This window comes from Styela clava, chromosome 3 (assembly GCF_964204865.1).
Source record: "Styela clava chromosome 3, kaStyClav1.hap1.2, whole genome shotgun sequence".
Classification (NCBI taxonomy): domain Eukaryota; kingdom Metazoa; phylum Chordata; class Ascidiacea; order Stolidobranchia; family Styelidae; genus Styela; species Styela clava.
This window is the reverse complement of record NC_135252.1, coordinates 14,632,579-14,659,681: the sequence shown is the minus strand read 5'-3', so window position 1 is coordinate 14,659,681 and position 27,103 is coordinate 14,632,579. Positions and strand designations below refer to the sequence as shown.

The 27,103-nt window shown below is 30.9% G+C and overlaps 1 protein-coding gene across 7 annotated transcripts; it reads right to left on the bottom strand.

The window, feature by feature from the left end:
* Nucleotides 1-374: 374 nt before the first annotated feature.
* LOC120342157 (cyclic AMP-dependent transcription factor ATF-7-like) lies at nt 375-26,680 on the bottom strand. Of its 7 annotated transcripts, none has more exons than XM_039410867.2 (16): nt 26,447-26,680; nt 23,393-23,495; nt 23,112-23,236; nt 20,775-20,879; nt 20,052-20,208; nt 13,441-13,675; nt 12,765-12,939; nt 10,405-10,547; nt 9,449-9,638; nt 8,721-8,813; nt 8,076-8,123; nt 7,185-7,321; nt 6,006-6,087; nt 5,609-5,828; nt 4,922-5,088; nt 375-3,299 (listed from the first exon to the last, which is right to left on the bottom strand). In XM_039410867.2, the coding sequence occupies exons 1-16, from the start codon at nt 26,549-26,551 to the stop codon at nt 3,219-3,221; spliced, it is 2,166 nt and encodes a 721-aa protein (XP_039266801.2). In that variant the 5' UTR covers nt 26,552-26,680; the 3' UTR covers nt 375-3,218. The 7 variants fall into 7 exon arrangements, with proteins under 7 accessions (XP_039266801.2, XP_077967099.1, XP_077967100.1 ...); XM_078110973.1 differs by having other exon boundaries at nt 7,185-7,318; XM_078110974.1 differs by lacking the exon at nt 8,076-8,123.
* Nucleotides 26,681-27,103: the final 423 nt, after the last annotated feature.

Sequence of the window (27,103 nt, the reverse complement as noted above, 5' to 3'; positions counted from 1 at the left end):
CAAAAATCAAATAACATACAGTCATACACTATTACCAATAGGTGGTTGAAACATTGCTATCCTCATGTACTCGCTATACCGTGAATTTTAATCGGGTACGTTTCACCTGCCGGAGGTGTATACGCTGGCATTATCATTTCCAACGGGCATTTGTTGCAAACGAAATATACAGTTAAATTGAAACGTTTAGGAAATCAGTTGGAGCAGCGACGGCGCTGGTGGCTGGAAACACGTGCAAAACAAGCCTATAATGCAACAGTTGGCTATCATATGCAGTTGAGAAAATACCAATTTTGAAAGTAGAGCCATATTAGATATGTGTTTGCCTGAATGGGCGCCTCAAAGCTATCTCGCATACAGACAAAACAGAAGTATACAAGCTTGTAGTTTATTACTACAATATGAGAGTGTTACTACAATATTTTACATAATATGTACCACATGCCGATTAAAAAGTATTATTACGAGAAAGAAAGAGAGAAAAGAAAGTAAGAAATTTATAGAAATATAACAATAGTGTAGCAAATTTGGAGAAAAATAATAATAGAAAAAGGGAAAAAAACAAAATTTCATTTTCTCTTGGAAATAACACAACAGAAAAATTATTATAATCAAGCAGTTAATTTGGTAAAAAGTAGAACCCGCCATATGCACAAAATGAAAAAATATTTATAGTAACATAAAAATGTGTAAAATATCGTAATATAAACATGGAACATTGTTCATGTACATAACATCATTATTTTTAAGACATTTATTATAATCATTAATTTTTTTTTAGCACAACTTGGCAAGTTTCGTTGCCAGGCTATCTGAGGATTTTGAGGAAACTAAATATCTCAGGGACAGAGGATTTTTATTTACGACTTAAAAGATTATATACGGGTAGTTCAATTTTGCAACATATTCATGATTTTAAGTGATTCAATAGTCAGTCTTGTTGCAGACTAACACAAATATATTTCTAAAATGTTGGGTATGACCATTGATGTTAGTAAAGAAACGTTCACTCCGTTCTTAAATGTTGGCAAAAGCATGATTTTGATATTTAGTGCTATTTTAGGTTGGAGAATTTTGTATTCAGCAATTTGAGATTTTAGTTTTCTGGGCGACTACAGGACAAATTCATGAGTAATCCAAAGAATTCGGAATTTATTTTTTCAAAAAAAATACTGATATAAATCATTACTTATAAAAAAAAATAACAATTCCATAATCTGGATTCTGAAAAATAGTCCTTCGTATGTCATAACTTCTATATCTTAATCTTTGATTATGTGCATTTAGGACATATTTGCAGAACAAATTTAGTTACAAACAAACGAATCAACATTTAGCGTTGAATTTGGGTAAAATTTATTAAAAAAAGCATTAAAAATGACAAATTCAACTACGTTATCCAAACAACAGCACAATATTGATAAAAAGTGAAAATTACAATTAAATAAAATTAAGGACACTTGATGATTAAGTGTTTCAGATATTTTGTGCAAAAAATACGGAAATTGTAAAATCTTAAACCAAGAGATATAATGATGCCCTTATACCTATTTGATATCAATCCAATAATAAATTTGTAATACGCAGAAACAAGTAATATATTCTATCATATTATTTAAAAAAAATACATAACCCAGAGTTGTAGTGTTGTTCGAAATAAACAACAATACATAATGGGTGAGAAAACTGAATAAAACAATGCCCAAATTGCAATAAACGGTTCAAGGTAACATGGTTTGAAAATAGACAAAGACAAAATAAAACACCAAGATGGTCGATGTATGTCAGTCTCGAAACAAAATTGTTCAAAAATAGTTGAATAAAAAAGGATAATGCTGAAAATCACCTAATTTAGAAACATTGTAGTCAAATGTCCATTATCCCATCCTCTTCACATGAGATGGAAAGCAAGGATAGGATCCAAGTTTTAAATGCTAGAAACTTAGAAAAAATACAGTAACTGCACTGTACTCTTAATGATGAATTCAGAATGTAAACTTGAAATTATCCATATAAGCATGTGTGAATATTAAATGCACAGTCCGTCTGAAGAATTCAAATGGAAAGATCAATAATGAAAAATTTTATCCTGTGAATTTCGTTAACATTATGATAGGTTGTCTCTAAGGATAATAAAGGATAATCCAAACCATCATGAATTCCATATAATATTCATTACCAGTTATGACCGAGCGCAAAAAGAAATTAATTACATCTCATGTTATAACGATTTTAGTTCATATAGAATTTGTAGGAACTGGATTCACCAAGAATACTTGAAATCAGAATAGACCGCAGTGCAGAAGAATTTGTAGTTATTCCGATAGCTACACAACTGTCACAACAGAACCACTTTAATAAAATAATCGCAATTAGAATATTTTAATATCAATATAAGCATATTTTTATATGGTACTTAAAGCCTCCGTATTATTTCCCCAAACAAATCTAACAATGAAAAACATCAATATTTGTACTTTATAGGAGCAATTGGCAATAAAGGCAACTTGAGTTTTGCAACATTCGTCAGGGATATAATTACGCAGACAAATTAAAAAAAAAAAAAAAGATAAACAGGATGTGTAACATCCCAATTTTACTCAAAGCATGGAACATTCGAAAAGTAAATTTCATTAAAATCATACAAGAAAATAATATAGAGTAAAAAGCACCCCTCTCCAATTCGGCAAAAATTTGTATTCAGAAAATCTTTTTCTGATTTATTTTTTCCTTCTAGATTTTTTTAATATCAATGAAAAATATATTTATATATATAGAATATAGAAACATTGTGTAATATGCTAGTTAAAAGTTTAAAAGCAGAATATTTAGCAAAACTATGCTAATAATTCTAATAAACCTATTTTGGATAAAATTGTGTTGAGAAACGCCATAGATAATTTTTATGCGAGTTTGCTCAGAGTAAGATCAGAAGAGATCACTCAAATGCAGAAAGTCGCATATAGACTTATGAGTATGTAAGGTATGTCTTATTCTATGGTAGTGAGTCGCTCTTGAGTTGAAAAATTGAACTTCCTTGTCAACAGAAAAATAAAACGGAAAAAATTTACTGAGAAATGAGAATCGGTCGAATTTGAGTCCTGCTCGTACTTGGCTCAATTCTTTCTCGTGTTGATCATATTTATCACCTTAATTTATGTGTTACTGCAATTCACAAGTGAACTTCCTGATATCCCATAAAGTTGAAAGGTTATAGGTCACGTCGATGATGTGCTTGACAAAGAAGAGGAACTGGCCGCATAATTGCTGTTCATGACGATGGCTGATGTGTTGGTAGACTGGATAAAACAAAATCATGAGGTAATCAACCATGGTCGGTTAGGCCCCTCTGCCCCCTTCACTGAGTCACTGAGTACTATACACGATGACTGTTTTAATTTATTGTTAAATTGACTGTAAAGAATCTGATCTTATTCGTTTTTATTTTTAAAAATAGCGCATAAAATAACTGACGAAAAATCATTGAAAGCATAGGTAGGAAACTTAAGTATAGAACAGGGATGGCGAACCTTTTTCAGAGAATGGGTCAAAAAATTATATTTTCATCGCGGAACAGAAGATAGGGGGTCACAGATATTGATCAATGTTTGTAGCAATAAGAAACTTCTGAAACATATCTTATTAGCATGTCTTCTATCAGGGACTTTTATGGCAATCGATTTTATGAAATTAGAGTACGAAAACACGCATAGGAATTCCCAAATACGTTTAGAATGATGCGCAAATTATTTACGGTGAATTCCCTCCGAAGAGTTTGGGAGGGAATTCCACTCTGATAGTGTTATACTTTTCGATCAGCTTTATACCACATTAAGGCACTTTTACACTTCCCCATTGTTATTTCTAGGTTTTTATTTCAAGTCTGAAAATTTTTGTTTTCTAAACGGCATTGTAGGCTAGAAACTAATAAAATGCAAAGTAGCTTCTAGTTCTCGCGAATGACATTGTTTAACGTCATTGCGAGATATGAATATCAATTGCATTGTTATGTCAAAAACGATGTCTGAGCCAATAGCTGAATAAAGGATGCTCCCAAAGTATGTGTACCAAGATGACGCACAACCTGATCATGGTATGTGTACCAGGTTAGGTTTCAGGTTATGCGTCATCTTGGTACACAACATCCCGGAGCGCCGAACAAAGGTACACAGCGGTGCAGACATGCGTCTAAGATTAGGGGTTTTGAAAATTACCATACCGGCCAGGAATTAACAATTTAAATATGAGCAATCGCAGCCCTGACTGCCCAACTGACGGTACATTAAAATAGTTTACCTATTGTTAGATTAATTTAAGGCCGGTTTTATCAATTATAATCGCAGATATGTTAGTATTTTATTTTTATTTTATTCGTGCCTTGGTGGGTTACGATTAAAACGCGGTGGGTCACTTTGTGACCCGCGGGTCAGTGGTTCGCCATCCCTGGTATAGAAGATCAAGGAGTCATAAAGTATTGAGAGTCTTGAAAAGAGGCCATGGAACATGTTTAATCATTAGCTTTAGAATTCAAAGGTCTTGATTCAGTAGGAGGAAACTTTAAAAACTGTTTTGAGAAAATGAGGAGAACGAATGTTTTTTTTGCAACTTTTGTGAAAATAATTTGGTGAATAATTACTTTAAACTATGATCGTATACCAGCTTGAATAAAACCTATAACTTTGTAAGAATTTCAAAATATTTTTTTTCTGAAATTTAAACATTAGAGTACATGATGCATATTAATCTCTCTAAAGATAGATTGGAAATCCTATCCCATCAACTTATGAAGTAATGAAAATGCTATGTTGGGTTTGGTCTATCGATATAGTTTAAGAACTTCTTATTGGCTGCATGTTCAGAGCATTTTCCTGAAAATACTCCTTAATAAAGCTATTAATATTTCAAAAAAATCAAATTTTACCTGCGGTAAAACAGAATATCCTTCGGGAGATAATTCTTGCTTAAAACTGTGATTAACAAGAACTGATGTTTGCTGCTGTTGCATCTGATGCAAGCCATTACTTTCCTGCGAGTCATCTCCATTCAATGATCCATTTGAATTTGTGTGAGACAGAGGCAGATTGAAGCCTGTTTCATAAAAAAAAAATTTTTTTTGATATTTTTGAACATGTATCTTACCTGGGGATATCAACTCTGTGGCCGGAACAACATGTCAGCATCTAAAGACATCCACATGAATTAAAATTGAATGAAAATATTTTACATACACCTATTTAACAATATTGAAACAAATATTTAATTATTGGCGCATATCTTTTGGATGTATATTATTTTAAATAAAATTATAAATAAGTGAGTGTTGTATGTCACAGATATGATTTATTAAATTTTATGTACCGGTAATAAAAGATCGAGATATTCAGATATGGACTTAGAATGTCTATATATGAATAGTTGAAAGTCTGCTTCGTAAGTACCTGGTTGCGCAATAAAATTTTTTGTTTTCCAAGTAAATGTAACAACTGCGATATCAATGATAGATTTAATATGTATCATAAGCTGTTTACATTTTTTTTTGAATAAAATCTTCTAAATTCTTCTGACCTCACTGGTTAAGCTCGGCCAATCTTAATATCTAGATATTTACCTTTTACATCTTCAGACGCATTTGACTCTGAATTTCCATCTTCCTGAGATAAGCCTAAAAGGCTTGCAGCAGCCTGTGCTGGGTTAGTAACAACAGCTGTGGGATCTCCGCCAGCGCTTACAAGTTTCTGTTGCTGAATACGAGTGATTGGACAATCTCTGTGTGCCAATAGAAGTTGTTTCAGCTTTGCAACCTCCTCTCGCAAATTGGCGACCTCGTTCTAAAAAGATTTAGAATACGAGAATAACAAGATGAGTTTGTTTGTAATAATACAAAAATTGACAAAAATTTGCGGCGATACTTTTTTTTTATTAGAGACTGAGTGTACAAATTCCCCTATTCCCCATTATTTATCTTACAATTCAAAAACAAAGAAATTTTTTAATGCTTAGTTTACCTGTAAGTTAACATTTGACGAGCATAGTTCTTTTGCCTTGCTTTCCAGTCCATTCACCCATTGTTTTTTCTTCGCACGGCATCTGCACCGAAATTTAAGATTATAAAACTTGAATTTGATAAATATAATCTCAAATTTAAAATATATGCCAGGATGAAAAAGTCAGGATTTGTCAGGTTTTGATGGAAATGTTTTTTTTCAATTTTCAAGTCAAGAGCAAAATTTGTCACAAAGTTAAAATATATATTGATGAAAAAATATTGATTCAACATTAAATGATCTGATTTTTTGGAAAAAAAGGCAATTTACCCAAACTACATTTCCAAAAATGTACTTGTACACCAGTACAATGTACACCAATTTTATAATTTCATTTCATTCACGATCTTTGGCATCTTGCAACACAGAGAAATCTACTCAATTAGAGCATTTTAGGATAGTTGCAACAACGCCAAGATCTTAATTGTAAATTCCATTAGTATAGATTTGTAAAAGAGAAAGCGGATAATATGATTAAGCGAGAGGCATTTCAAATCCAAATGCAAGTTCAAATCGAAATGATCTTTAAATCCAAAAAGTCAGACATGAGTTTTTAATCCTTTTTTAATTTTGGTGTATTCCAGATAAGTATACTAAACTACGGTATTCTTTTCTTTAAATTTTAGCAATCAGTGCAAAACTGTGGGGAATATCGACATGGAATGGAACAGATACTAGAAAACTTATCAGACAGAGACACAAATCTATGTCTAAATAGTTTAAAATTGTTAATTAAAAATTGTCTACAGTAGATTCAAATCCTTATTAATTCAGGTGTATCGCAGAGAAAGCAATAATTTTTTTTAAATTTTGGCAATCATTCTAGAACTGCATGAAACACGAACAACAAACACTTCCAAAGACAGACACAAAGGGTAAATGTTTGAAAATTATGAAACCTTCTTTACATTAGATTTTAATTTCTGAAAGATCCATTAGTGGCAATCTTACAATACACCAATTTTTGAGTATCCATTGTAAAATCATTGACTACCATCATTTCATAATTGTGTTTTGCTCATTTATAATATATAGATAATATAATATCCATATATAAACCCATAGCAATAACATATATAGGCTACCTAATTTCCAATTTTTGAAAATCAAATACCGGTAAGTACCATGATATTAACAGACCTGCTAGCAGCAGCCCGATTTCGTTCCAAGAACCGCATTCTTTTTTGGTCAGGATCTAGAGCAGTTTGCCTTCCTCTCCTCCTACCGGTTTTTGATACACCACCATCAATGATACTGGATGAAGATACTTCATTCTGCTACACGATGAATAGAGTTATCACGTTTTGTCAAACTTTAAATTTTTTTTACAATATCGCCATAGTGGAACCAAATCAGCTTATGCCTCATTTTAAGGTTTCGAGAAAATCATTCAAATAGCCACCAAATTTAAAACAGGTACAGCTTTGAAACTCAAGACTTGGTCCATAATATTAGAAGAACAAAAAAGTTTATTTCTGAAAAATATGACATAAGCTACATTGGTTTTACTGTGAAGATATAATGCAGGGTGACAGAAAAAACGGAACCCATACAATATGTTTCTAATGGACAGGGTTCCGTTTTTTTTGGTCAACGTGCACTATATCATCGCATATATAAGTTGAAGAAACAACCCATCCAAATAGTTTCAATAACTAAAGATACAGACACAAAAAATAAATGTAGAAATTAATGAGATATTCGAATTCTTCTCAAAAAAGCTCAGTGAGATGTCTAAATATGACCGATTACTATGTGATGAAATACTCCTAAATTACAGAAAAATCATTTAAATGTTGAACACAAAACATCACATCATTTTTTATAGGATTTTTTTACATAGACACTCAATCGATAAAGCAGCAAACTATTTTAAACTGAATGATTTTTAAAATCCTAAAAGACCAACCAGGGATGTTAACAAAAATTAAAATTGTTTTAAAATTACTTGAATTTAATAACTTAAATTCATCATTTTAGGAATAATTTAATATAGTTCCAATTCAAAAATTATCAATTTTAGCAACTAACGTCTGACAGATAGCCAAATAGTTCTTCATTTTCCGTAGATTTCAAATGCTGTAAAATAGAGAACTAATCAAATCACTGTTTATCTCAACTTTCATGCATTTCTAAATTCAATCTCATTAAATATATATTGACTCCAATTTGTTTCTTGTTGAACATTACCCATTACCCAAGAAGTTCTAAAATCTCTAATTGCCAAGTTAGACTGCAACAGCTACCAGGTACGAAAAAGAATGTGGATGGTCTAAAGAGCGTTTCAAGCTGCTAAAAATTGCTATGAATGATACAAAAAAGGGGGGCTGGGGTGGAGTATCAGACCCTCAAAGCCCCATGGCCATCACTAGTCAATCAGGTATTACATTTCATACATACTTAGGATAAGAAATTTCTAATGCTACCTCATCAGGTTGGGTTAAGCACTCAATATTAGTGAGATCATTGACTCAACTTGAGTCACTATTTATTTGAGACTTGAGGTGATTCGATTCAATTAAAAAAAATAACTCAAGACTCAACTAACCGCTAATGAGACTTGGATAAATTTCGAACTCGAATGTGACTCGGATAACCTATGACTTGCGAGTTTAGGACTTCCAAAAGTGCTTAACAATATTTTAATTTGTCTGAAACAAATAGGCTTTCCAATACCTGGCTTCTATCTTCTTCTTTGATTTGAAATGACATACTTGGATGTTCGACTTGTAAATTTGGATTATTACTCGTCAATGTTTCTTTTAATTTCTGTAAAATCAAAGTAAGGTCTATAGTAATATTCAAGGACTTGCGGCGCCTTTTTCAATGTCTCGAGCCAAGCGAGTCTAAATCAAAACAAAATGACTAGACTCCCACCCAACTAACCACTAAAGAGACTAGATTTGAGACTTGCAAAAATTTTAAGTTTTTTTTTTGAATAGAAAATTTCTGGTGAATGATTTACCACATCGATTAATAAAAATTCGAGAGCTAATTGCAGCAAAATTCAAAATGGGTGGTGTAAATGTTGTCAATACATAACTAAATCATGGTATGATGAAAGTGTAGGGTTTAACATAATATGGTTATTTTTGAGCAGGGGTAGCCATTTGAGGGTCGCCCCCCCCTTTTAAAATATAAAAAAGGGTTGTTTTCTGTATCATACATCGCAATTTTTAGTAGCTTGAAATGTTTTTCAGACTCCCAACTCCCAAGACTCTAGAAAACTGTTTTCAAGTGTCCATATCACTCAATTTTTTTCTTTTCTGTTGTTTATAAAATCTTTTAGGATTTGGGATTCAAGGTTTAAAATTTACTGGGGCTCAAACTCGACTCAAAACTCATGATTTAAAGACTTGCAACCATCACTGTATTATTAATAAACACTGTCGATTGCCATTTACCTGTTTCGCATCAATATTCGGCAAAGAGTTTTGATGGGGTAATTGTGAGTGGTTTTGATTGTTGTTATGTGGGGTTGGTACAGACCGTGACAACGTGAGAACTGGATGAGACGAAACCCTCGTAACATCTGTGTGCGTGTAAGGAGACATGTTGTATTGATATCCAACAGAATTTGCATTGTGCATATTCCTGAAAAATGGGACAAATAAATCAAAGATTTCGATAAGGTAGTTTCAGAAGTGAAGTTATACAATCATGAATAACATCATTGAATAGATATTGATCATTAGTTATTTTAACTGGATTTTATCATGAATTGTAGCATAAAAAAATTCAAATTCTGTATATATTAACAAATATCTAATGTTTTTATTTAAAAATATGCTTTCCGTATAATCAGAATAATTCATATTTCAATAAAAATTTACAAAAATATTATACATATAAATATTTCATAAAAAATATAACTCAATTCATATTACTGAAAAAAAAATATGATTATTTTTCAGGACAGTGTTGGGATTGAAGTCTCTAGTCACAAGATCATCCAACTCTCGAGTCTAGTTTATCACTGAGTCTCACTGGCAGTTAGATGATGACGATTGGAGTCACTTCAAGTATTCAATAACCGGTGGCTCGAGTTCAACCAATGTCAGATTGATGACCCTATCCTCTCAACATTGTTTCAGAATACCTCATATTTGAGATTAATAATAGGTATCTAATTTGGACAAACTATGCAAACATCCCTACCCTATATAAATATATCTCAAATTTGTTACAATATCCATGAAGTTAAAAAAAAAATATATCAACCAGTAATTCAAGGTATGGTGTATCAAAGCATTTGGCAGAATACTGAATAATTAAGCCAGTTTTGAAGGTAAGCTTCACTTCAATGATCAACTGTAGAACTAACTGACTATAACTATGACATTAGTAAAGCCCGACTTACATGTTAGGATTCATTTGCAATGCAGTAGATGAATTTGCTGGTGCTTGTGTTATCACTGATGTTTCACCAGGAAAACTTGGTTTCCTCTCTAGATTTGCAGACATAACATTATGGTGATTTTGCTGATGATCCATAGAATTTGACTAAAAAGTATAAAATGGATTAATAGATTATAAAACTGAAAATGTTTTTAAACTGATAAAAACCATGATAATAAAATGTTTATTAAAATATATACATAATAGCAGTGTTAAACTTTAAGTTTTTCTCTCGTCACATAACTTTCTTTCTATGTGTCTCTTGCTGAGTTTTTATAATAATATTGAAAAATCTCTCCCAGGTTAGTTTTCGAAAAATCTCAATTTTTTTATTTTCATCTCTTTCGTTGTAATATTATTCGTGAATTTTAGTAAAAACATATTCAAGTTAAAGTAATATAAGGAAATTCATACTGTAACAGTAAAATTTGATATCGTTAGTATTCATTAGTCTTACAAAATACCCAAAAACAATGTGAAATACCCAAAATTAAATTTGAAAATGCTCCGGGGATAACAATTGCTGGCATAGATGTTCTATAAAAATTACTGTGTTTTCAAAAATAAAGGATAGCCTACATGGTATAAAATATTTTTGGTAGCATGATTTTGAAACTTTCATTTGTTAAGTAAAATTTTTTGATACTCGAACTAATGTTGAAAGTTACAAATTGCCAAACCATAGGAGAAATATTAATGCTTTTACTTGCCGAAAAAAACCATTACCATCAATGAAAATACATGAATCAAAGCCAACTAAAGAACTTCAAAACCATACCACGTCTAAATATAGAAATATAAGGATAATAAATCTGAGACAGTACTTCCGTATATTCAGTAAATGTTTACACAATGTCTGCTTTTTTTTTTAAAGGTGTTGTTTTGCAAATAAATTACCATCTTATATAATGTACTTCTTTCAAATAGGATTAGTGAAAATTTTTAGTATTTCCAGATAAAAAAGTTAGGAAATAGAGTTGATGCAACGTCAAACAATAGATACTCAATAACAAGTGAGAAGATATATTCTGATATTGACATATTGATCCAATAATTAAAGTATTAAAAAATTAATGAAAATCAATTTCATACCAGAGTAGAAAAAATTTGAATACAGCATACCTCTAGGCTTTAATCGAGGTTTTAAATCTACTTGATTTTATTTTAGGCTTCTTATTGTTTATACGAGAACCATGAAAAAATGAACTATCAATTTACAACGACAACTCTTGCCTTGCCCAAACATATCTGTTATTCAAATACCAGGTTTTCAGTCAACCATGAAATGCAGGAAAATAGCAACATGAGTACGATGTAAAAGTGAAAATAATACTTTCTAATGGTATGTCAATAAACGTAATCTTGTTAGACATTTAAATAGCTAACCAAGATTAGCTGATCAGGTGAGGGGACATGATTCTCTGCATGAGAAAGCCATTTATTCCTCTTTTTTGAAGAAATTTGATCAAGGCAAGGACGCACGCACTCACTCAGGAACAAAAGAGACGCAATTAATTTTCAAGATAATTTTGGGAAATAGCAAAGATGCAAATATCGCGAAACCTGATACCCGCTCTTTCGCCATAATATATATGTGATGAAAATACTTGATATGTGGCAAATTAACAAAAACCTTAATTTTTAAACCAGGTTTACAATTAAGTTGCAATATGCAAAATCAATCCGAAAAATAATAAAAAAACAAATTTATTCAGCAAAACCTATAAATGGACGAAGGAAGGCATAACTGAAAACTGTATATTGACATAAGAGATCCTATATTTAAATTATGCTATTCTCCTAAAATTTGGTTTCTTGTTATAAAGAGCAAACATCAACAAAACAATGCCTCCCTAGTATCTAAACATAGTGTGGAGCAATATTCTCCTAGTATTTCAATAAAAATTCAAGGGAGTTAAATACAGTAATCAAAAATGAAGGTTTTTCTCATTCTCTCTAAACAGCCTATACAGGTTTCGCCATTTTGGGTTAATCCCCCCAATTAAGAAACCATATCAAGGGCTTCGCCTTCAACCAAAAACGCTTGAAAAAAAGGACTTTTTATTTTTCATTTTTTTATTAAAGTACCCGTACTTTGGTGAATATGGTTTTAAACTTTGATCGGAAAGTCAGCTTAAAAGCATCTATTTATTTGTAATATTTTCTAAATAGAATTGTTTCAAAATTCACTCTTTTGTCTTGTAACTCTTGATGTGTGAAAGATTATTATTTAGAAAGACTGAATGGACAATTTTAAACTTAAAAATTTCTTTTTATTTTGGATAATAAAAAAATACATCATATAGGAGAAAGCTGATATACCTGTGTCAATGCCCTTCTCTGAGGTTCCATATTCATTTGACTGTGCTGTTGTATAACGGATGCTGATCCCACTGGTGCAGCAGCCATGTTTTGTCCAACTTGCAATGCATGGCAAGATGGTGGTGTTGGATTGTTATGAACCGGTACTGATACCGTGTGGGTGGGAAACGGGTTGCTGGAAGAGATAAGACATCAGTTTTATTTTATCTCAACAACGAAAATATGATGATCCCACTGGTGCAGCAGCCATGTTTTGTCCAACTTGCATTGCATGACATGGTAGTGGTATTGGACTGCTATGAACAGGTACTGATACTTTGTGGGTGGGAAATAGGTTGCTTGCAAAAGTAAAGCATCATTAGTTTTATTTTATCAACGAATAACAACAAAGAAAATATAACTCCCTTTTTTATAATTTTATATTTTTTCAACACTTGGATTTTATAATAATATATGTCTGATTGATTATTGAGTGATTATACAAATTTATAAAAAAAAAAACTAATTCGTAAAATAATTGACAAAACTCTATTGTTTGAAGGCTATACTAAAAACAAATTCTCATTTCGCATCATCAGAGAAGACTGCTTTTACTATTTGAACTATAATATCCTAATATATAATTAATGGTGTGATAGAACGATATAATTTTTTTTGAGGACAAAAACCAACTTACACATCATTTTCTGGGAGATCTGTCATGGACGATGTTCTAGAAGCTACCATATGGCTTTGATTTGGAGCATTTGACTCCTCGTGTGGTTGCGAAACAGGTTGATGATGCTGCTGATGTTGGTGAAGATGTTGTTGATTGTTATTTGAATTGGCCACAGCAGCGTTAATAAATGCCTGAGTTATAGCAGCCTGCTGAGCTTCCACTACAGCTTGCATGTTAGGAAAGGGTAGACCGGCTGAAAACAAATGAAATTCAAATGAGAGGAACCAAAAATGAGAGATTTTTTAATTTTCACACAAGGGAAGTATATATTTAAAAGTAACTAAGATTCACTCAAAATGGAAGCTACCAAATATTTATTAAGTGATTTACAAAGCTGCTTTTAGTATCCTATTATAGATTGCCATGGGTAGGGACTGGCAAATATGACTCACTAGCAGGGATGTATATAACGAATACACTCAAAATTCATTATATTTGATATTGTAAATTTTTGGATTTAGGAATAATTTAGAACATTTAAGCCACCAGACAAAGAAAATCAAAACATGCAATATCCCAACTGGTTACAAACAACACAGAGAAACCAATAATCTTTATGTTTGTGTTGTTTTAGATTTGATCAACATCAAAATACGGTGTTTTATGTAATTTTCCATATATCCAAAATTTCTTATTTAAAAATATTTTTTCAGAGAGTATTCGGAATAGTGAAGTATTTGGCTTTAGCCATTCCCACATAATAAACTCCACCTAGCATAAGTTTTCATAAAAAATCTACCAGTTTCTATAAATCCTTCATTTCATCTTTCTTTCTCAATATTTAGAATCTTATTTATTGTAGCTGATAACATTCAATAGGCCCCTATACAAAATTAGGTATATATTGAATCTACAAAGGCTGAAATATGATACACTATATTTGTTTTGTATTTAACTGAACTTTATATTGTTTCAATAGCAGTAGTGTATAGTCATACACCAGTAACATAATGTAAACTTGCAATGATTGAGAAACAAAATGAATTTATCCAAATTGAAGAGGCAGATAGTTGGGACATAAGCATGCAAGACTTATAATAAGAAGCTTGAAGCAATCTATCGTAAGTTCCCAGCTAATTGACAGAAATTCAGCATCGATCATACATAACACTGAGTGTAAATAAAAAAAGAAGCATCATCACACCAAATACCAAGTGGGCTTGACACCTTCACCCATGGCCCTGGGACGATATCCGATATCCCATTCATCGTTTCCACACTAGATGGCATGAATAAAGTGCAACACGTAACTTCTATTGATGTACATGAATTACGGTTCATATCATTTAGACATGAACAGTCATATTAACATCTCATATTACAGGACAACGTATAAAAAAAAACTTGGAATTACTCATTTGTTCAAAATCTATTGCTTTCCTAGAAAAATGTTTCAGCAAGTTTAATGTAATTACATATAAAATGCTCATTACTATTTGGTTATCTGGAGGCAAAAATCACATAGCTAATTAGAAATTAGTTATAATTATGATGTCATCAAACCATAATTACACATGTCAGCTCAATAATCTCTCATTGAAGAATTGTAATTGAGCAACTCAAGCGCACTCTCATTTTACCATAATAAATACTAAAAGAATCAGTGACTACAAAAGAAATAATTTGATTAGAATGAAATTAAAAAAAGTTGTATAATAAAAAGAATAAAGATAACTAATATTATAATGATTCTTTTCTGGCATACTTTTCTTTTGCAAGAGTAAAACAAAGATATTTCACCATTTTCTATAAAGTAAAAATGGACATTTGCCAAATTTAAACTAGATTTATCAAAACAAGAAATTGCATAAAATTTTTTTTACACAATGACAATTATAATACATGCGAACAAACAGATGGTCCATAAAGTAAGGTAAGCCTATCAAAAGACAAAACTATAATAAAAAAAGCACAAAATTGATCAAGACAGTTTTTAAATTAGGTAAATTACAATCCATTCAATAGTTAGGTGTAGTCATGGCATGTCTATGACAAAATACTTCAATTTAAAATGTTCCTCATTCTCTACTCTAACCATATTAATCTAAAAATATTTAAAGTTCGTTGAAAAGCAAGTGAATTTGTTTGAGTTTACCAATATGCATATAGAATTATTCTAAAGTTTATTTTCTTCCTATACAATTTCTCAACCTTCTGAAATAAACATTTCAAATAATGAGCCCTGATGTTAATTCAAATTAAAATATGTTCTAATGCTACCATTTATAAAAAAGTTCACAAATCACCAAAATGTATTTCCGAGCATTGAGTAATTTCTAAAACATAAGCGATGACCCTTCTTACCTTGGTTAAACATCTTGAAAGGTGAAACCGACAGCGATGAACTACCGTAGATATCTCAATAAGACATGTCAAAAGTACTGTAGCAAACTAAGGGTGGGCAGGATACTTAAGATCAATAGGCACTTCCTTCAAAAGTCAAAACAAATCGGACGCGAAAAAGTGAACGAGTCATAAATCAATAGAAAGATATACAGCATGGTTCTTGCAGAACATTTTTTTGCACATGTATCTAGCCCTAGCCAATACATACAATCAAGATTGAAAACAGCCAGATTGTTGGCATGGCCATTTATACCGAATAGTTCACATTCACAATGATAAAACTCGCAAACTAAATGATTATAGAGATGACATAAACTAGAAGAAAGGAAATTTTAAAAACAATATTCTCAATGTCAATGACATATCGGCATTGCTCAGTGTTGCAGAGACTATTTTGTATATTTAAACTCGAGAGTCAGATCTTGATCAAAAATTGATCAGATTTGTCTTCAATACATCTTAGTTTTCAAAATAGTCCCTATGGTTTCATATTAATTTTTATTGCCAATTTTAATATTCACCACTTGTCCCATAATTATTCCCATGATATGGTTCATGGTTATATTAACAATTCTATCGCATTGAGAGAAATATCATGAGTTGTCTTTATTAGAATCAATTTCTATGAAGAAAAAATAGTGTATCAAATGAAAATTGTAAAAAATATAGGTCATTTATTATTCTGTTGGGGCCAATATGTTATGTTTTCACTAAATGATGATTAATTTAAACTTGTATATACACTTATATATACACCGATATACACTTAACATACTTATTTCCGACAACATAATAACACGTCTGAAAAAAAATAAAAACACTTCTAGAAATTCTTATTTGTGATCCGTTCTTGTAGATGTCATGTTGTGATTTGTTTCATATCTTGTACAATCAAGAACAAAATTGTTGTGAACACTAAACACAAATCAGCAGCCCTTGGGCTATTCCCGATAACAACAGTGTATTATCAGAGAAAGTAGATAAACTCTTTGGCGACTTTTTAGAATAATTTGAACGCACATATATCGAAAAAGTAATTTATCGGAAATTCTCTGATTATGGTGCGATATAGAAATTATTTATAAAGTTTGATAACTATTACAACAATTGTACTTTATATATCAGACTGTAAAGTTTTAACACAAATTCAACCAAAATGTTCAGGATACAGCAATTATTAATTTCGAATACAAGGGTAAAGTCTTTCGACTTATAAGTCCATTTCAAAGTAAATGATATATTATTCTGTACTTGGATTATGGTATTTGTATGAACCAGAACTGAACAATGTTCATACATATGAATTACTAACATATCAATAATCCTGTTCATAAAAATTTTACAAAATTATGATTTTAATTGATTTTTGTTACAAATATGTTTTCCTAGTTTTTCGTGGCTTTCACAAAATTATAATAAGCATATAACTCACATATTCACCTTTATGTTTTTAGAGTTATTACAATTAATCAAGACAAAACAAAATCGAAGAGATTCAAAATCAAATTTAATAAAATTTTTCAAAATGAGCCCTAAACACATAATATAAATATTAATAAACTTGTGATAGTTTTAGAAATAAAAATTGTTTCGAATATGTAATAATGATTTAAATTTATGATTTCATTGACATAAAAAAACTCGACCTGAAAATCAGGTATTATGAGAAATGATTTTTGTCTTCGCAATCAAACAAGCATTTTCGACAAACAAAGACATCTGATACTATCTATGAACCATAAATTGAGTCGCATTATTCGGATGTACAAAACCGCTTATCTAGTAAAAAGAAATGTCAAGCAAGTAATGTCATACCACACGAACCAACTCATATAGTAAATACTGCTCTGTCATCACTAAAATATAATTCAATTATTGATGTGAAACGATATATAATTGAAACCAAATTCAAAAATTAAAAACCTTCGATCAATTGCAAATTACGATTCACGAGAGTTGTTTAAAATGAACATTTTTAAATAACCATTGAGCTTGAGATTATTTAAATAATTACATTAAGCTGATACAATGATCAGCGAAAAAAGGGACAATATTGCTTTGGAAATCTTAACCTATCGAAATAAACTAACAATAAGTAAAATTTGTATAAATCCATTCAGAAAACCTACGGTAACTTTATTGTTAATGAAATTATAGAATATTTGATCAGTCGTTGTTCCCAAATTTTGAAGACGTTCATTCCAAATGGTAAATTTCCCTTTTTCAGTTTTAGCAGAAATTTAGTTATAATAATGAATGAAGACCGAGAAAATGAATAGACTATGGAGTAAATATAACATTTTTATAGTATTTATAAATATTTCCATTTGTAGTCTTGTCATCTCGGTCATTGAAAATTAAATTAGACAAGCAAATAAAGTAAAAGCTTCAAATAGCGGTTAGAAGCTGGCATTATTTTAAGGAAATTTGCTCAAAGCAAGGTCACACGGCTCTCATTCAAAAATAAAGGAGATTGATCTCTAAGCGAAATTGTGGGGTTATCACTAAATTGCCAAGAACTACTGAGACTATTAATAATGAATTATAGTGCGGAATTGCATGTTTGCAAATATCGGTTATAACAAGACTTAAAAAGCAGTTCATGTGGTACTCCTGTAGTGTGTGTACCAGGTTAGGGTTAGGCCATAATTTTATTCCGATTCTCCTTATTTTAGTTCTACTAAGAGTTTGGGGACTGTCTGTGATAGCCAAGTGAATATACCCCCTGCCCATTGGTTTCAGTCTCTTCACACAACTTGATGTAAAATAGGCGAACAAAATTAGTTGCCTCCATATTGGTACATTCATCTGGAGCGCCGTTTATGTCATTCCGATCAGAAAGACAGCCATGAGGTAGTAAATTTCACATAACTGAATTTTTTTGAAAAAATCTTTCGCGCTCACAGCTAACAGAGTTTGATGGATGAAAACTTATTTTTGAAGGACGAGTTCCGAAATTAAAAAAAAATACTATTGACATATTGAATATTTATCATCAGAATTGATCTAGAAGTAGTGTTTTATTGGTTTTGGTCAGGTCTGGAACCAAATTTGTTATCATATTACAAAATAAGATAATAAAGTCTATTATAATATCATAGCCCTAGGTAGTTTTGCTGATACCTCATACCTCAAGTTAAAGGATGATCTTTTTGATCAAATATGCATTTCATAGGAACAATGATTTTCACGCATGACTCATCACCTTACTCCATGACTTATGGATAAGAATTACTCCAACAATTCATGAATATTTATAAGATGATTTCAGGTGGAAGTAACCATGCTTGTGACAAATGTTATTGCATTGTTCAGTCCAGTAGCCTAATACAATTGTGGATGATGTTATATTCTTGTTTTTATATTTTTTTAATAATAATTACAAAAATAGATATGAGTTTTATTTTAAGAGACCAACTTTCAAGGTTATTCATATTTAAAAATAGTGTGAACTTGAGTTTGTTCACTTGGAACAATGTTGGGAGGCTTGAGTCATTGACTCGACTTGAGTTTCAACAAAGACCCTTGAGTGACTCAAGTCCTCTAAATAGAAGAACTAGAATTAGTCATCAACTAACCATCAATGAGATTTAATTCAGAAGTCAACTCGAGGTTAGACTCTGATGCAGGGACGTAGCCATGAATTTTCGAGGGGGGGGGGGGTTCTGAGTTAGGCCGTAACTGCTAGCGAGTGTGTTTTTAGAGTCTTGAGGGTCTAAAAAATGTTTCAAGCTATGAAAAATTGTCATGGAGGATATCGAAAAATGCCTTTTTTACAATTTCAAAAGTGGGGTTCCGACCTGCAAAACCCTCTCCTTCTGGCTACGCCCCTGCTGTGATGATCTTTGATTCATCTTGAATGAAATGTAGGGGCCTCTGCTCAACACTTTTCAGAAATAATTGTGATAATTTTTTACAATGATCATTGACAAATAAAATTCATCAGAACTTCAGCTCAAACTCTAAACTGTTTTTAACAGCTTGATAAAAATATTATATTCAAGATAAATATAAATGAAAATTTCATGTGTAAATTAAACTTTATCCATATATAAACAAAATTCTTACAAATTGAATCTCATTTTCTTATGTGAATCAAACAATTACATAAATTCAATGGTTTAATCAAACATTGCTTCGGGTCATCAAAAACTAGATGAATAAGTAAATTTTTGTGTTTTATCAAAAAGAAAATATATAATAAGTAGGCTATCAATACTTACGGGCAGAAAATGGAACAATTGACGGACTGATTAATGCAGCAGGACTTGGTAAGAAGGTTTGTGGTGAAGGCAGTGGTGGAATAAAAAAAGGTGCTCCGGATAATGCACCGACAGGTGAAGGCAACGTTGGCGTTAATGTGATAACATGGACAGGTTGCTAGACATAAATGAATACAAACATTAATTAGAATCATCTAAAATTTTACAGTGTTTTGTGTGGGGCCAATCTTTGTATACTGAGTGTATAAAACATAAAATTCAATCAAAACACAAGCAGCGATGATCAAAACTTGTTCACCTTATCTATCCTGAAATAATAATTTTGAATATGGAGTATCGAATATTGGATCATATTCAATAGAGGGCATACATAAATCTATAGTATTATAAAAATTGATTTGATAATTTAAAAATAGTTAAAGAGATGTTTAACTGAGTATTTTACAACTATATAAGACTGGCTTGGTAAGAAGACCAATAATGCAGAATCATAGTTTTTTTTATTTTGAATGGAAATATTCTAGATTATAAATAAAATCAAAAATGACCTATATAGAATGTATCCAATTTATTTTGAATGTATTCGGATATTCAATTAACTTCAGACATCACTAAACACAAATAGAGGAAGAGTAGGCTACAATAGAAAAATGGCATATATGTATCAATATAACAGGCTGAGACCAATGGTTCCAATTCAAGATTTTCGTCACAGTTACTTACCGCCACAGGAGCAAGTCCAATATGATTTGATACGGAAAAACTCGTAGGTGTTTTTGCTTTTTGGTTATTGATTATGAGTCCTGGTACGGCTGACCTTCTTGCTTTCTGCATATTAAATAAATCACAATTACGGTATATATTGCTGTTCAAAAAGAGAAAAAGTAATTTCTACTTGAAAACTCATCACCAGGTTTCGAATTTATTCATAACTATCAAGCAATTAGGCTTTTATTTATTATTATTAATGGTTCTCAATAAATGGGAAAAGTAAAAAAGGTTCTTATGGAAGACTTGCTTCCTCTTTCCCATATTTTATGACAGGAAAATAAAAAGTCATTCGTATTATAATTCATATTTATTATTATATTCCTGCCTAAAAAATTATTATTTAGATGATAAAAATATGGTAATTAATTATACAATTATTGATCAATACATATCTTTATAGAATAAACACATGAATCCCAAATAAGAAACACCGCTTATGGTATACTACATATACCACGAATTACCTACAACAGAGGAGTGGTACAAATTATTAAGCTATCTAGCCTACAACTCAACAAATTAAAAGCACTCTAAAAATTATTAAAAAAAAATTGACAAATATTAGTCATCAATTGGGTATTGGTTTCTCTCATTCAATATGAAATTAAGATAACACAATAGGTGACTGGAATCACATTTCCTGACTCTTTTCAATTACAGTTGTTGATGTTGATATGATCACCGACATTACCCATTTGTAAATTAATACTATCCACATGTTACGCTTGGTCACATGAAACTACAAAGAAATTATGATTTTCATGCATGGTGTATACTTGGTCATAGTATGGATATAAATCATTTCAAACACGCCATTGATTAATGTATTTTTTAGAAAATATTCCGTAAATAACAATTCTGTCATCTGACGATTGTGCGAAGTGCTATTAGTGACATTTCAAATATTTAAATTTTAATTCCTTACAAATTGGCATGACAATCGCTGAAGTAGAGAAAAAATTTAGAAAGTGGAAGACTGTAGCCGAGCCTAGAATGGTGAGTTGATTAAGGGGGTTTACCCCTATTTCTTGGGGACTCTAGTTTCTGAATTCACTTCCCAAAGTTACTTAGCTACTTATAGAGAATTTGAATTCGGTTTAGATTGACCAGAAAAAAATTTCAACTTAATAATGAAGTGTTTCGGTCATAGTAGTTTAGTCCAAAGCCAGAGGAATTCAATATCCACCCTTTTGACTTAAATCAAAATCAAATCAAAACTCTCTAATCTGGAATGCAATTATTGACATTCGCCAGGCTAATACGCTACGCTATTAAAAATCGAAAAACTAATTAAGTATATAATATTTTATTTGACAATATAATTAAATATAAAGATTGTAATTGGATTATCAACCAAAAGCTAATTTTTATATATGATTGTTTCAATTGATAATCAAAATAAAATTATTGTACTAAATTGTATAAGCTTACATCTCTAACCTGATATCCATCAATCTATTGGAACAAATAAATGTGGCAATTTATTCATAAAAGTAATGATATTCATGTATTCTGCTCAGGAGGAAAGTTTTCAAGTTGATAAGTAAAGAATTCATTATATCAAATATGAAATATCAAAATTATTTCATTGTAAATTAATCTTGGTCAGACCTCATCTTACAATGACATCCTTAGTTTGTCATTTTTACATTCTATTAAGTGTCTTTTGTCACGAATAAGTCATTTTAACATAGCAAGCGAAAAATCCCTCAAGTTAAAGATGCTTATCTGGATTTTTATTAGTTTGGGACAAAAATGGTTACCGTAAATCTTTGACCAAATATTTTTCGGGTGCTAAAATGGGTTGACTTTTGGCACAATATTGAAAAAAATGAGATCTATTATTTGTATCAAGCAAAAACTGAAAATGATCATCAAGAAATTTATAAATGTTCTCCCATCTTTTAGACAGTTTTTAAACCAATCAGACCGAGACTTCATCCCTCCGAAATCTGAGTCACAAATGTGATTGATTTGAAGATGGTTATCGAGTACAGTAATTTAAAGTCTGACTATACACTATACTATAGCCTACTATACTAATTTGAAATAAAATATGAAAGTTAAAGGAACAATCTTATTAAAATAAAGATAGAGTTGGAACATTCCAACCAATCAAAAAAATACCAACACAAAACACTTTATTTATATCAAAATGGACAGCTGAGAACTTCCCCCAAAAAAAACTGAAAAATATATTTCCCTACATATAAACTGAGACCTTATTTATCAATAATTATGTCTGGTATCAGAATGTATTAAAGTAATATTGCAAATAATAAAACAAACCTCTTTCAGACTGTGTCCAGGCGTCGTATTCCTTTTAAACTCATTATCAAACGGATTACTAATTTCGTCAAAAAGACCGGTTTCTTTTCCATATTGCAAGAACTTTGTAGGTGTGGGAGTTTGATCTAAGATAAAGAAACAGTGGAAATTTTAAATAAAAAAAGATCAACCAGTTATCAACTTTATTTTTAAATGAAAATTTTAAAAATTAGAGATTTGAATTTGAAAAATGGAAATATAAAATTTTTGAATAATCCGCATAGTCCTACATACAAACTCACCAAAAGGAAGCATGTCCGCGAGTCCTGTTCTTGATGGCCCTAGTTTTAGAGTCATTTGATGTTTCTGCTTGTGAATTGCTAGCTCACTTGCACTTGAAAAGCTCTGAAAACAAAATATTAATTAAGCACACCGATAACACTGTTATACCCTTAAAAATGAACTTAAAGCTAAAATTATGGTTTTGACATATTCACAAGTACATCGAAATATCTTTGGACATCAAGAACATAATTGCCCTTTGTAATTATTGTAGACATATCCAACAAGGTGAAGGTAATTATAAAAAACATTGCGGAATTTCAAAAAATTAATTCAATGTACAATGGGTATCGATAAATCTAATACTGAACAACGTTTTCTCATTTTTTCTTAAATAATTACGTAAAAATTTTCATGATTGATGAGTGTGAAGGATACAGATTGACACAATATGACAAAGGGAACAATAGAGATATTTAGAGACATTATTTTGCACATAGCTTCAAAATGATGATATTGAAATATTTATTATTCAAATTGTAATAATTACTGTTTGATTATTAGAATTTATCATTTTGGACATGGAAATTATTATCTGATTTATTAAAAATATATTTAACATAAAAGTTTCAGAATTTTCACCTTTTCAAACATACACATTGATATCACTAGAAAATTGAAGCAAAATATTTGACAACACAATGGAACGCACATTCATTATATTATAAATAGGCCTACACAACATATATCAAAAAAATCCATCCTTCATGAATGGAATATTTTTATTGATATATATCTCTCATAGTAAGCGTACTAATACAGCAGATGTCTAACTACGAAACATAATTTCGTCAATTTGTATAACATGCCAAGTTTCGGTTGTGGCTGACTCATTGATAACAAAAATTACTACTTCCTTAGATCAGTGTAATTAAAAATTCAAAGACAAAAAGGGTAAATAATCTGTTAGAAACTAATTTTATTACGTAAAAATATTGAGATTGACTGCATTATATAGTCCTCTTTCATGAATGCCACACACTTAGCAGAATATAAACTCTGTTTGGAAAATAAACTAGAAATAGAAACTGAGTATATTCAAATAAATTGATAATAAGGCTTATTTTCAAAACAACACTAATATCCCAAAACCCAAAACTGGCACTGACAAGGCATACATATGCAACCATCCATTTGGGCATGATCATGGTTGATGAATTACATATATAAAATTTCTTACTGCTATTCATTTTTATCTCAAACAATTGTGAATGCAAGGAAGCAATACATATGTCAAATTTCTAAGTTATTATGTGACGTTTCTCAAACAAAATCATGTTAAAAACCATTAAAAAAACAAAAACAAAAGAAGTATGACAATATTTAATTCTGTATTTTGTATCTCCTTATTACCGTAAATCATACCATCATAACTGAGACTTACACTCAAGACATTTTGTGTCAAAAAATTGTGCTATATGCATGAATAAGAACAAAAAATGATATTGTCAGAGCTAACTAAGCCTTGTCATGTAACACAAATGGAGCATATCAAATTCCTATATCACAATACCACCTTGAACCTAAACTGACTACTATTTGCCCATATTATAAATATAATAATCAAAAAATCCTACCTTGTACATAGGAAAAGAATTCATATAGGCCTACTTTTTCATTCCTATCACCTATCCTAACGACATGAGAAATAATGCATAACAAACTTTGATAAGATCTTAGGTAAATTTCTATTTGTGATGACATTCCTCAGGTATTTTTAGCTATGACCTAATAAGGATACTTGGTCAAAATGTCAGGTATGAAATGTTAAATGTTATGCAAATTTCATAATATCTTATTATTATATGTTTCCATCCACTGTCAGTTGAGTTCATATTTAATTGTTGAATAATTCTGGCTTACCAGTAACCAGGAATAAAACTCTTTTTAGCTTGACAGCTTGAATGTAAATTTTTTTCAGATTATTAAAACTGAATTGACTGTTCGTGATTCCCATGTATCTGCACTATAAACTAAATCTGCTGTTTTTCTTATATTCCAATAGCAGTCTACTGAGGTCATTGAAACAGCAATCGGGCCATCTATGGATAATAGACTTGATTACTGGGTCAGAGGCTCATAAATCAATATGGAAAACTATGAATAAAAAGCAGTATATTTACAAAAGCTAGGCTAACATTTATATATTAGTAAAAAACACAATGTAACAATTGGGGTCATTATGACGTTATTTTTCATCAATCTTTTTAACAGAATGTTAATCATAAAACTATATTCATGATTTCAGACACAAGTGGGCCCGATGAAACACTTCATTGGGCCGGATCTGGCCCGCGGGCTGTAATTTGCCCAACCCTGATCATTTCCAACTTCTGAAAATTGTAATCTGTAAATATTTTGTTATGCTAAATAGCATCTCATTGTAGTAATATAGAAAACGGTTAATGGGATATAGAGCCCAAATACTGTCTCTATTGGTCATACTATTGCACAAAATGTATTTCTTAGATTGGACTGCATCAATCTAAAATTCATGAAGGAAACACAAGACTGAAGTTTATCACACCTTTACCAAACCCCAGTTAATTTAATAAAACAATAATTATATTTCTATTTTTAAAGGTCCGGCTTTTTTTTCAAAAAAGAACTTTTGCAAGGATAATATGAAGGAATAAAATTTATTCAACACAACATAAAGATTGTTTCCCGAATATAAACTAATTTTATTATAGCACCATATGATGTCAAAAAATCCTATGTTGAAAAAGATAGATTTAATATTAGTATTAATGAGTATTATGAATCTTAAGAAAATTAGGAATGCAAAAAAAGATCTCTATTTGATGGTTGGGAGCCGTAGCACTAAAATTGTTGATAGCTCCGGCTGCATTTAAGTGTATGCTTGGCTCCAGCTCCACCAATTTCATAGGCTTCATAGATCTGACTTCTTATCCACGATAGAATAAAATTGGACCATACCAATTTTCCAAAGTAGTGGCAAGCTCAATCTTGAAAATTGTATCACTCTTAATGAACAATAAACCTGATCACACCTGATTACATCCATGAGCAGTGCAAGTGATCCGTGGACTCTGCGATCTTCTTTCATTTTTGTCACTGACAGGTGGAGAAGGTGACGATATAACGGATGATGACATTTTGTTGAACGATTCAACAACTTACAAATTTAATTAGTCCAAGTTGTTTATTATTCCCACCTCCTACCAATATTCCATTTGTACAATATACTAAAATGGTTTATTATTACTGAGTGCAGTCACAAGGAAAAGAAGAAAAGAGCAATTATTTGGTGCTAGTGTGACGATTCAATTTAATTAATAAGAAAAATTGAGTCAGTCAGTCTAATTTTCTTTTATATAATTACCTCCATCAAATTCCAAAAGTAATAATTGGAACACCCCATTCTGCGGAAAAGCGTTTCATTTTCTGGTAGCAAAAGCATTAAAACTAGGCTTATTATTTATGAGGTTCGAGGTGTAAGTAAAACTGCCTGTTCATGAAATATCCCAATACAAATAATACTACAATTTAACCGATGGTCAGAAATCTTTACTAAATGGAGATACTCCTTAATACAACAATTCTATTTTGACTCCAATACAAAAGGAGGCAAAACCATTTTAATGAATATGGAGTACGGGCCAAGCCATGAGAAATTCAAAACAAAAAAATTCTTAATGAATACCTAC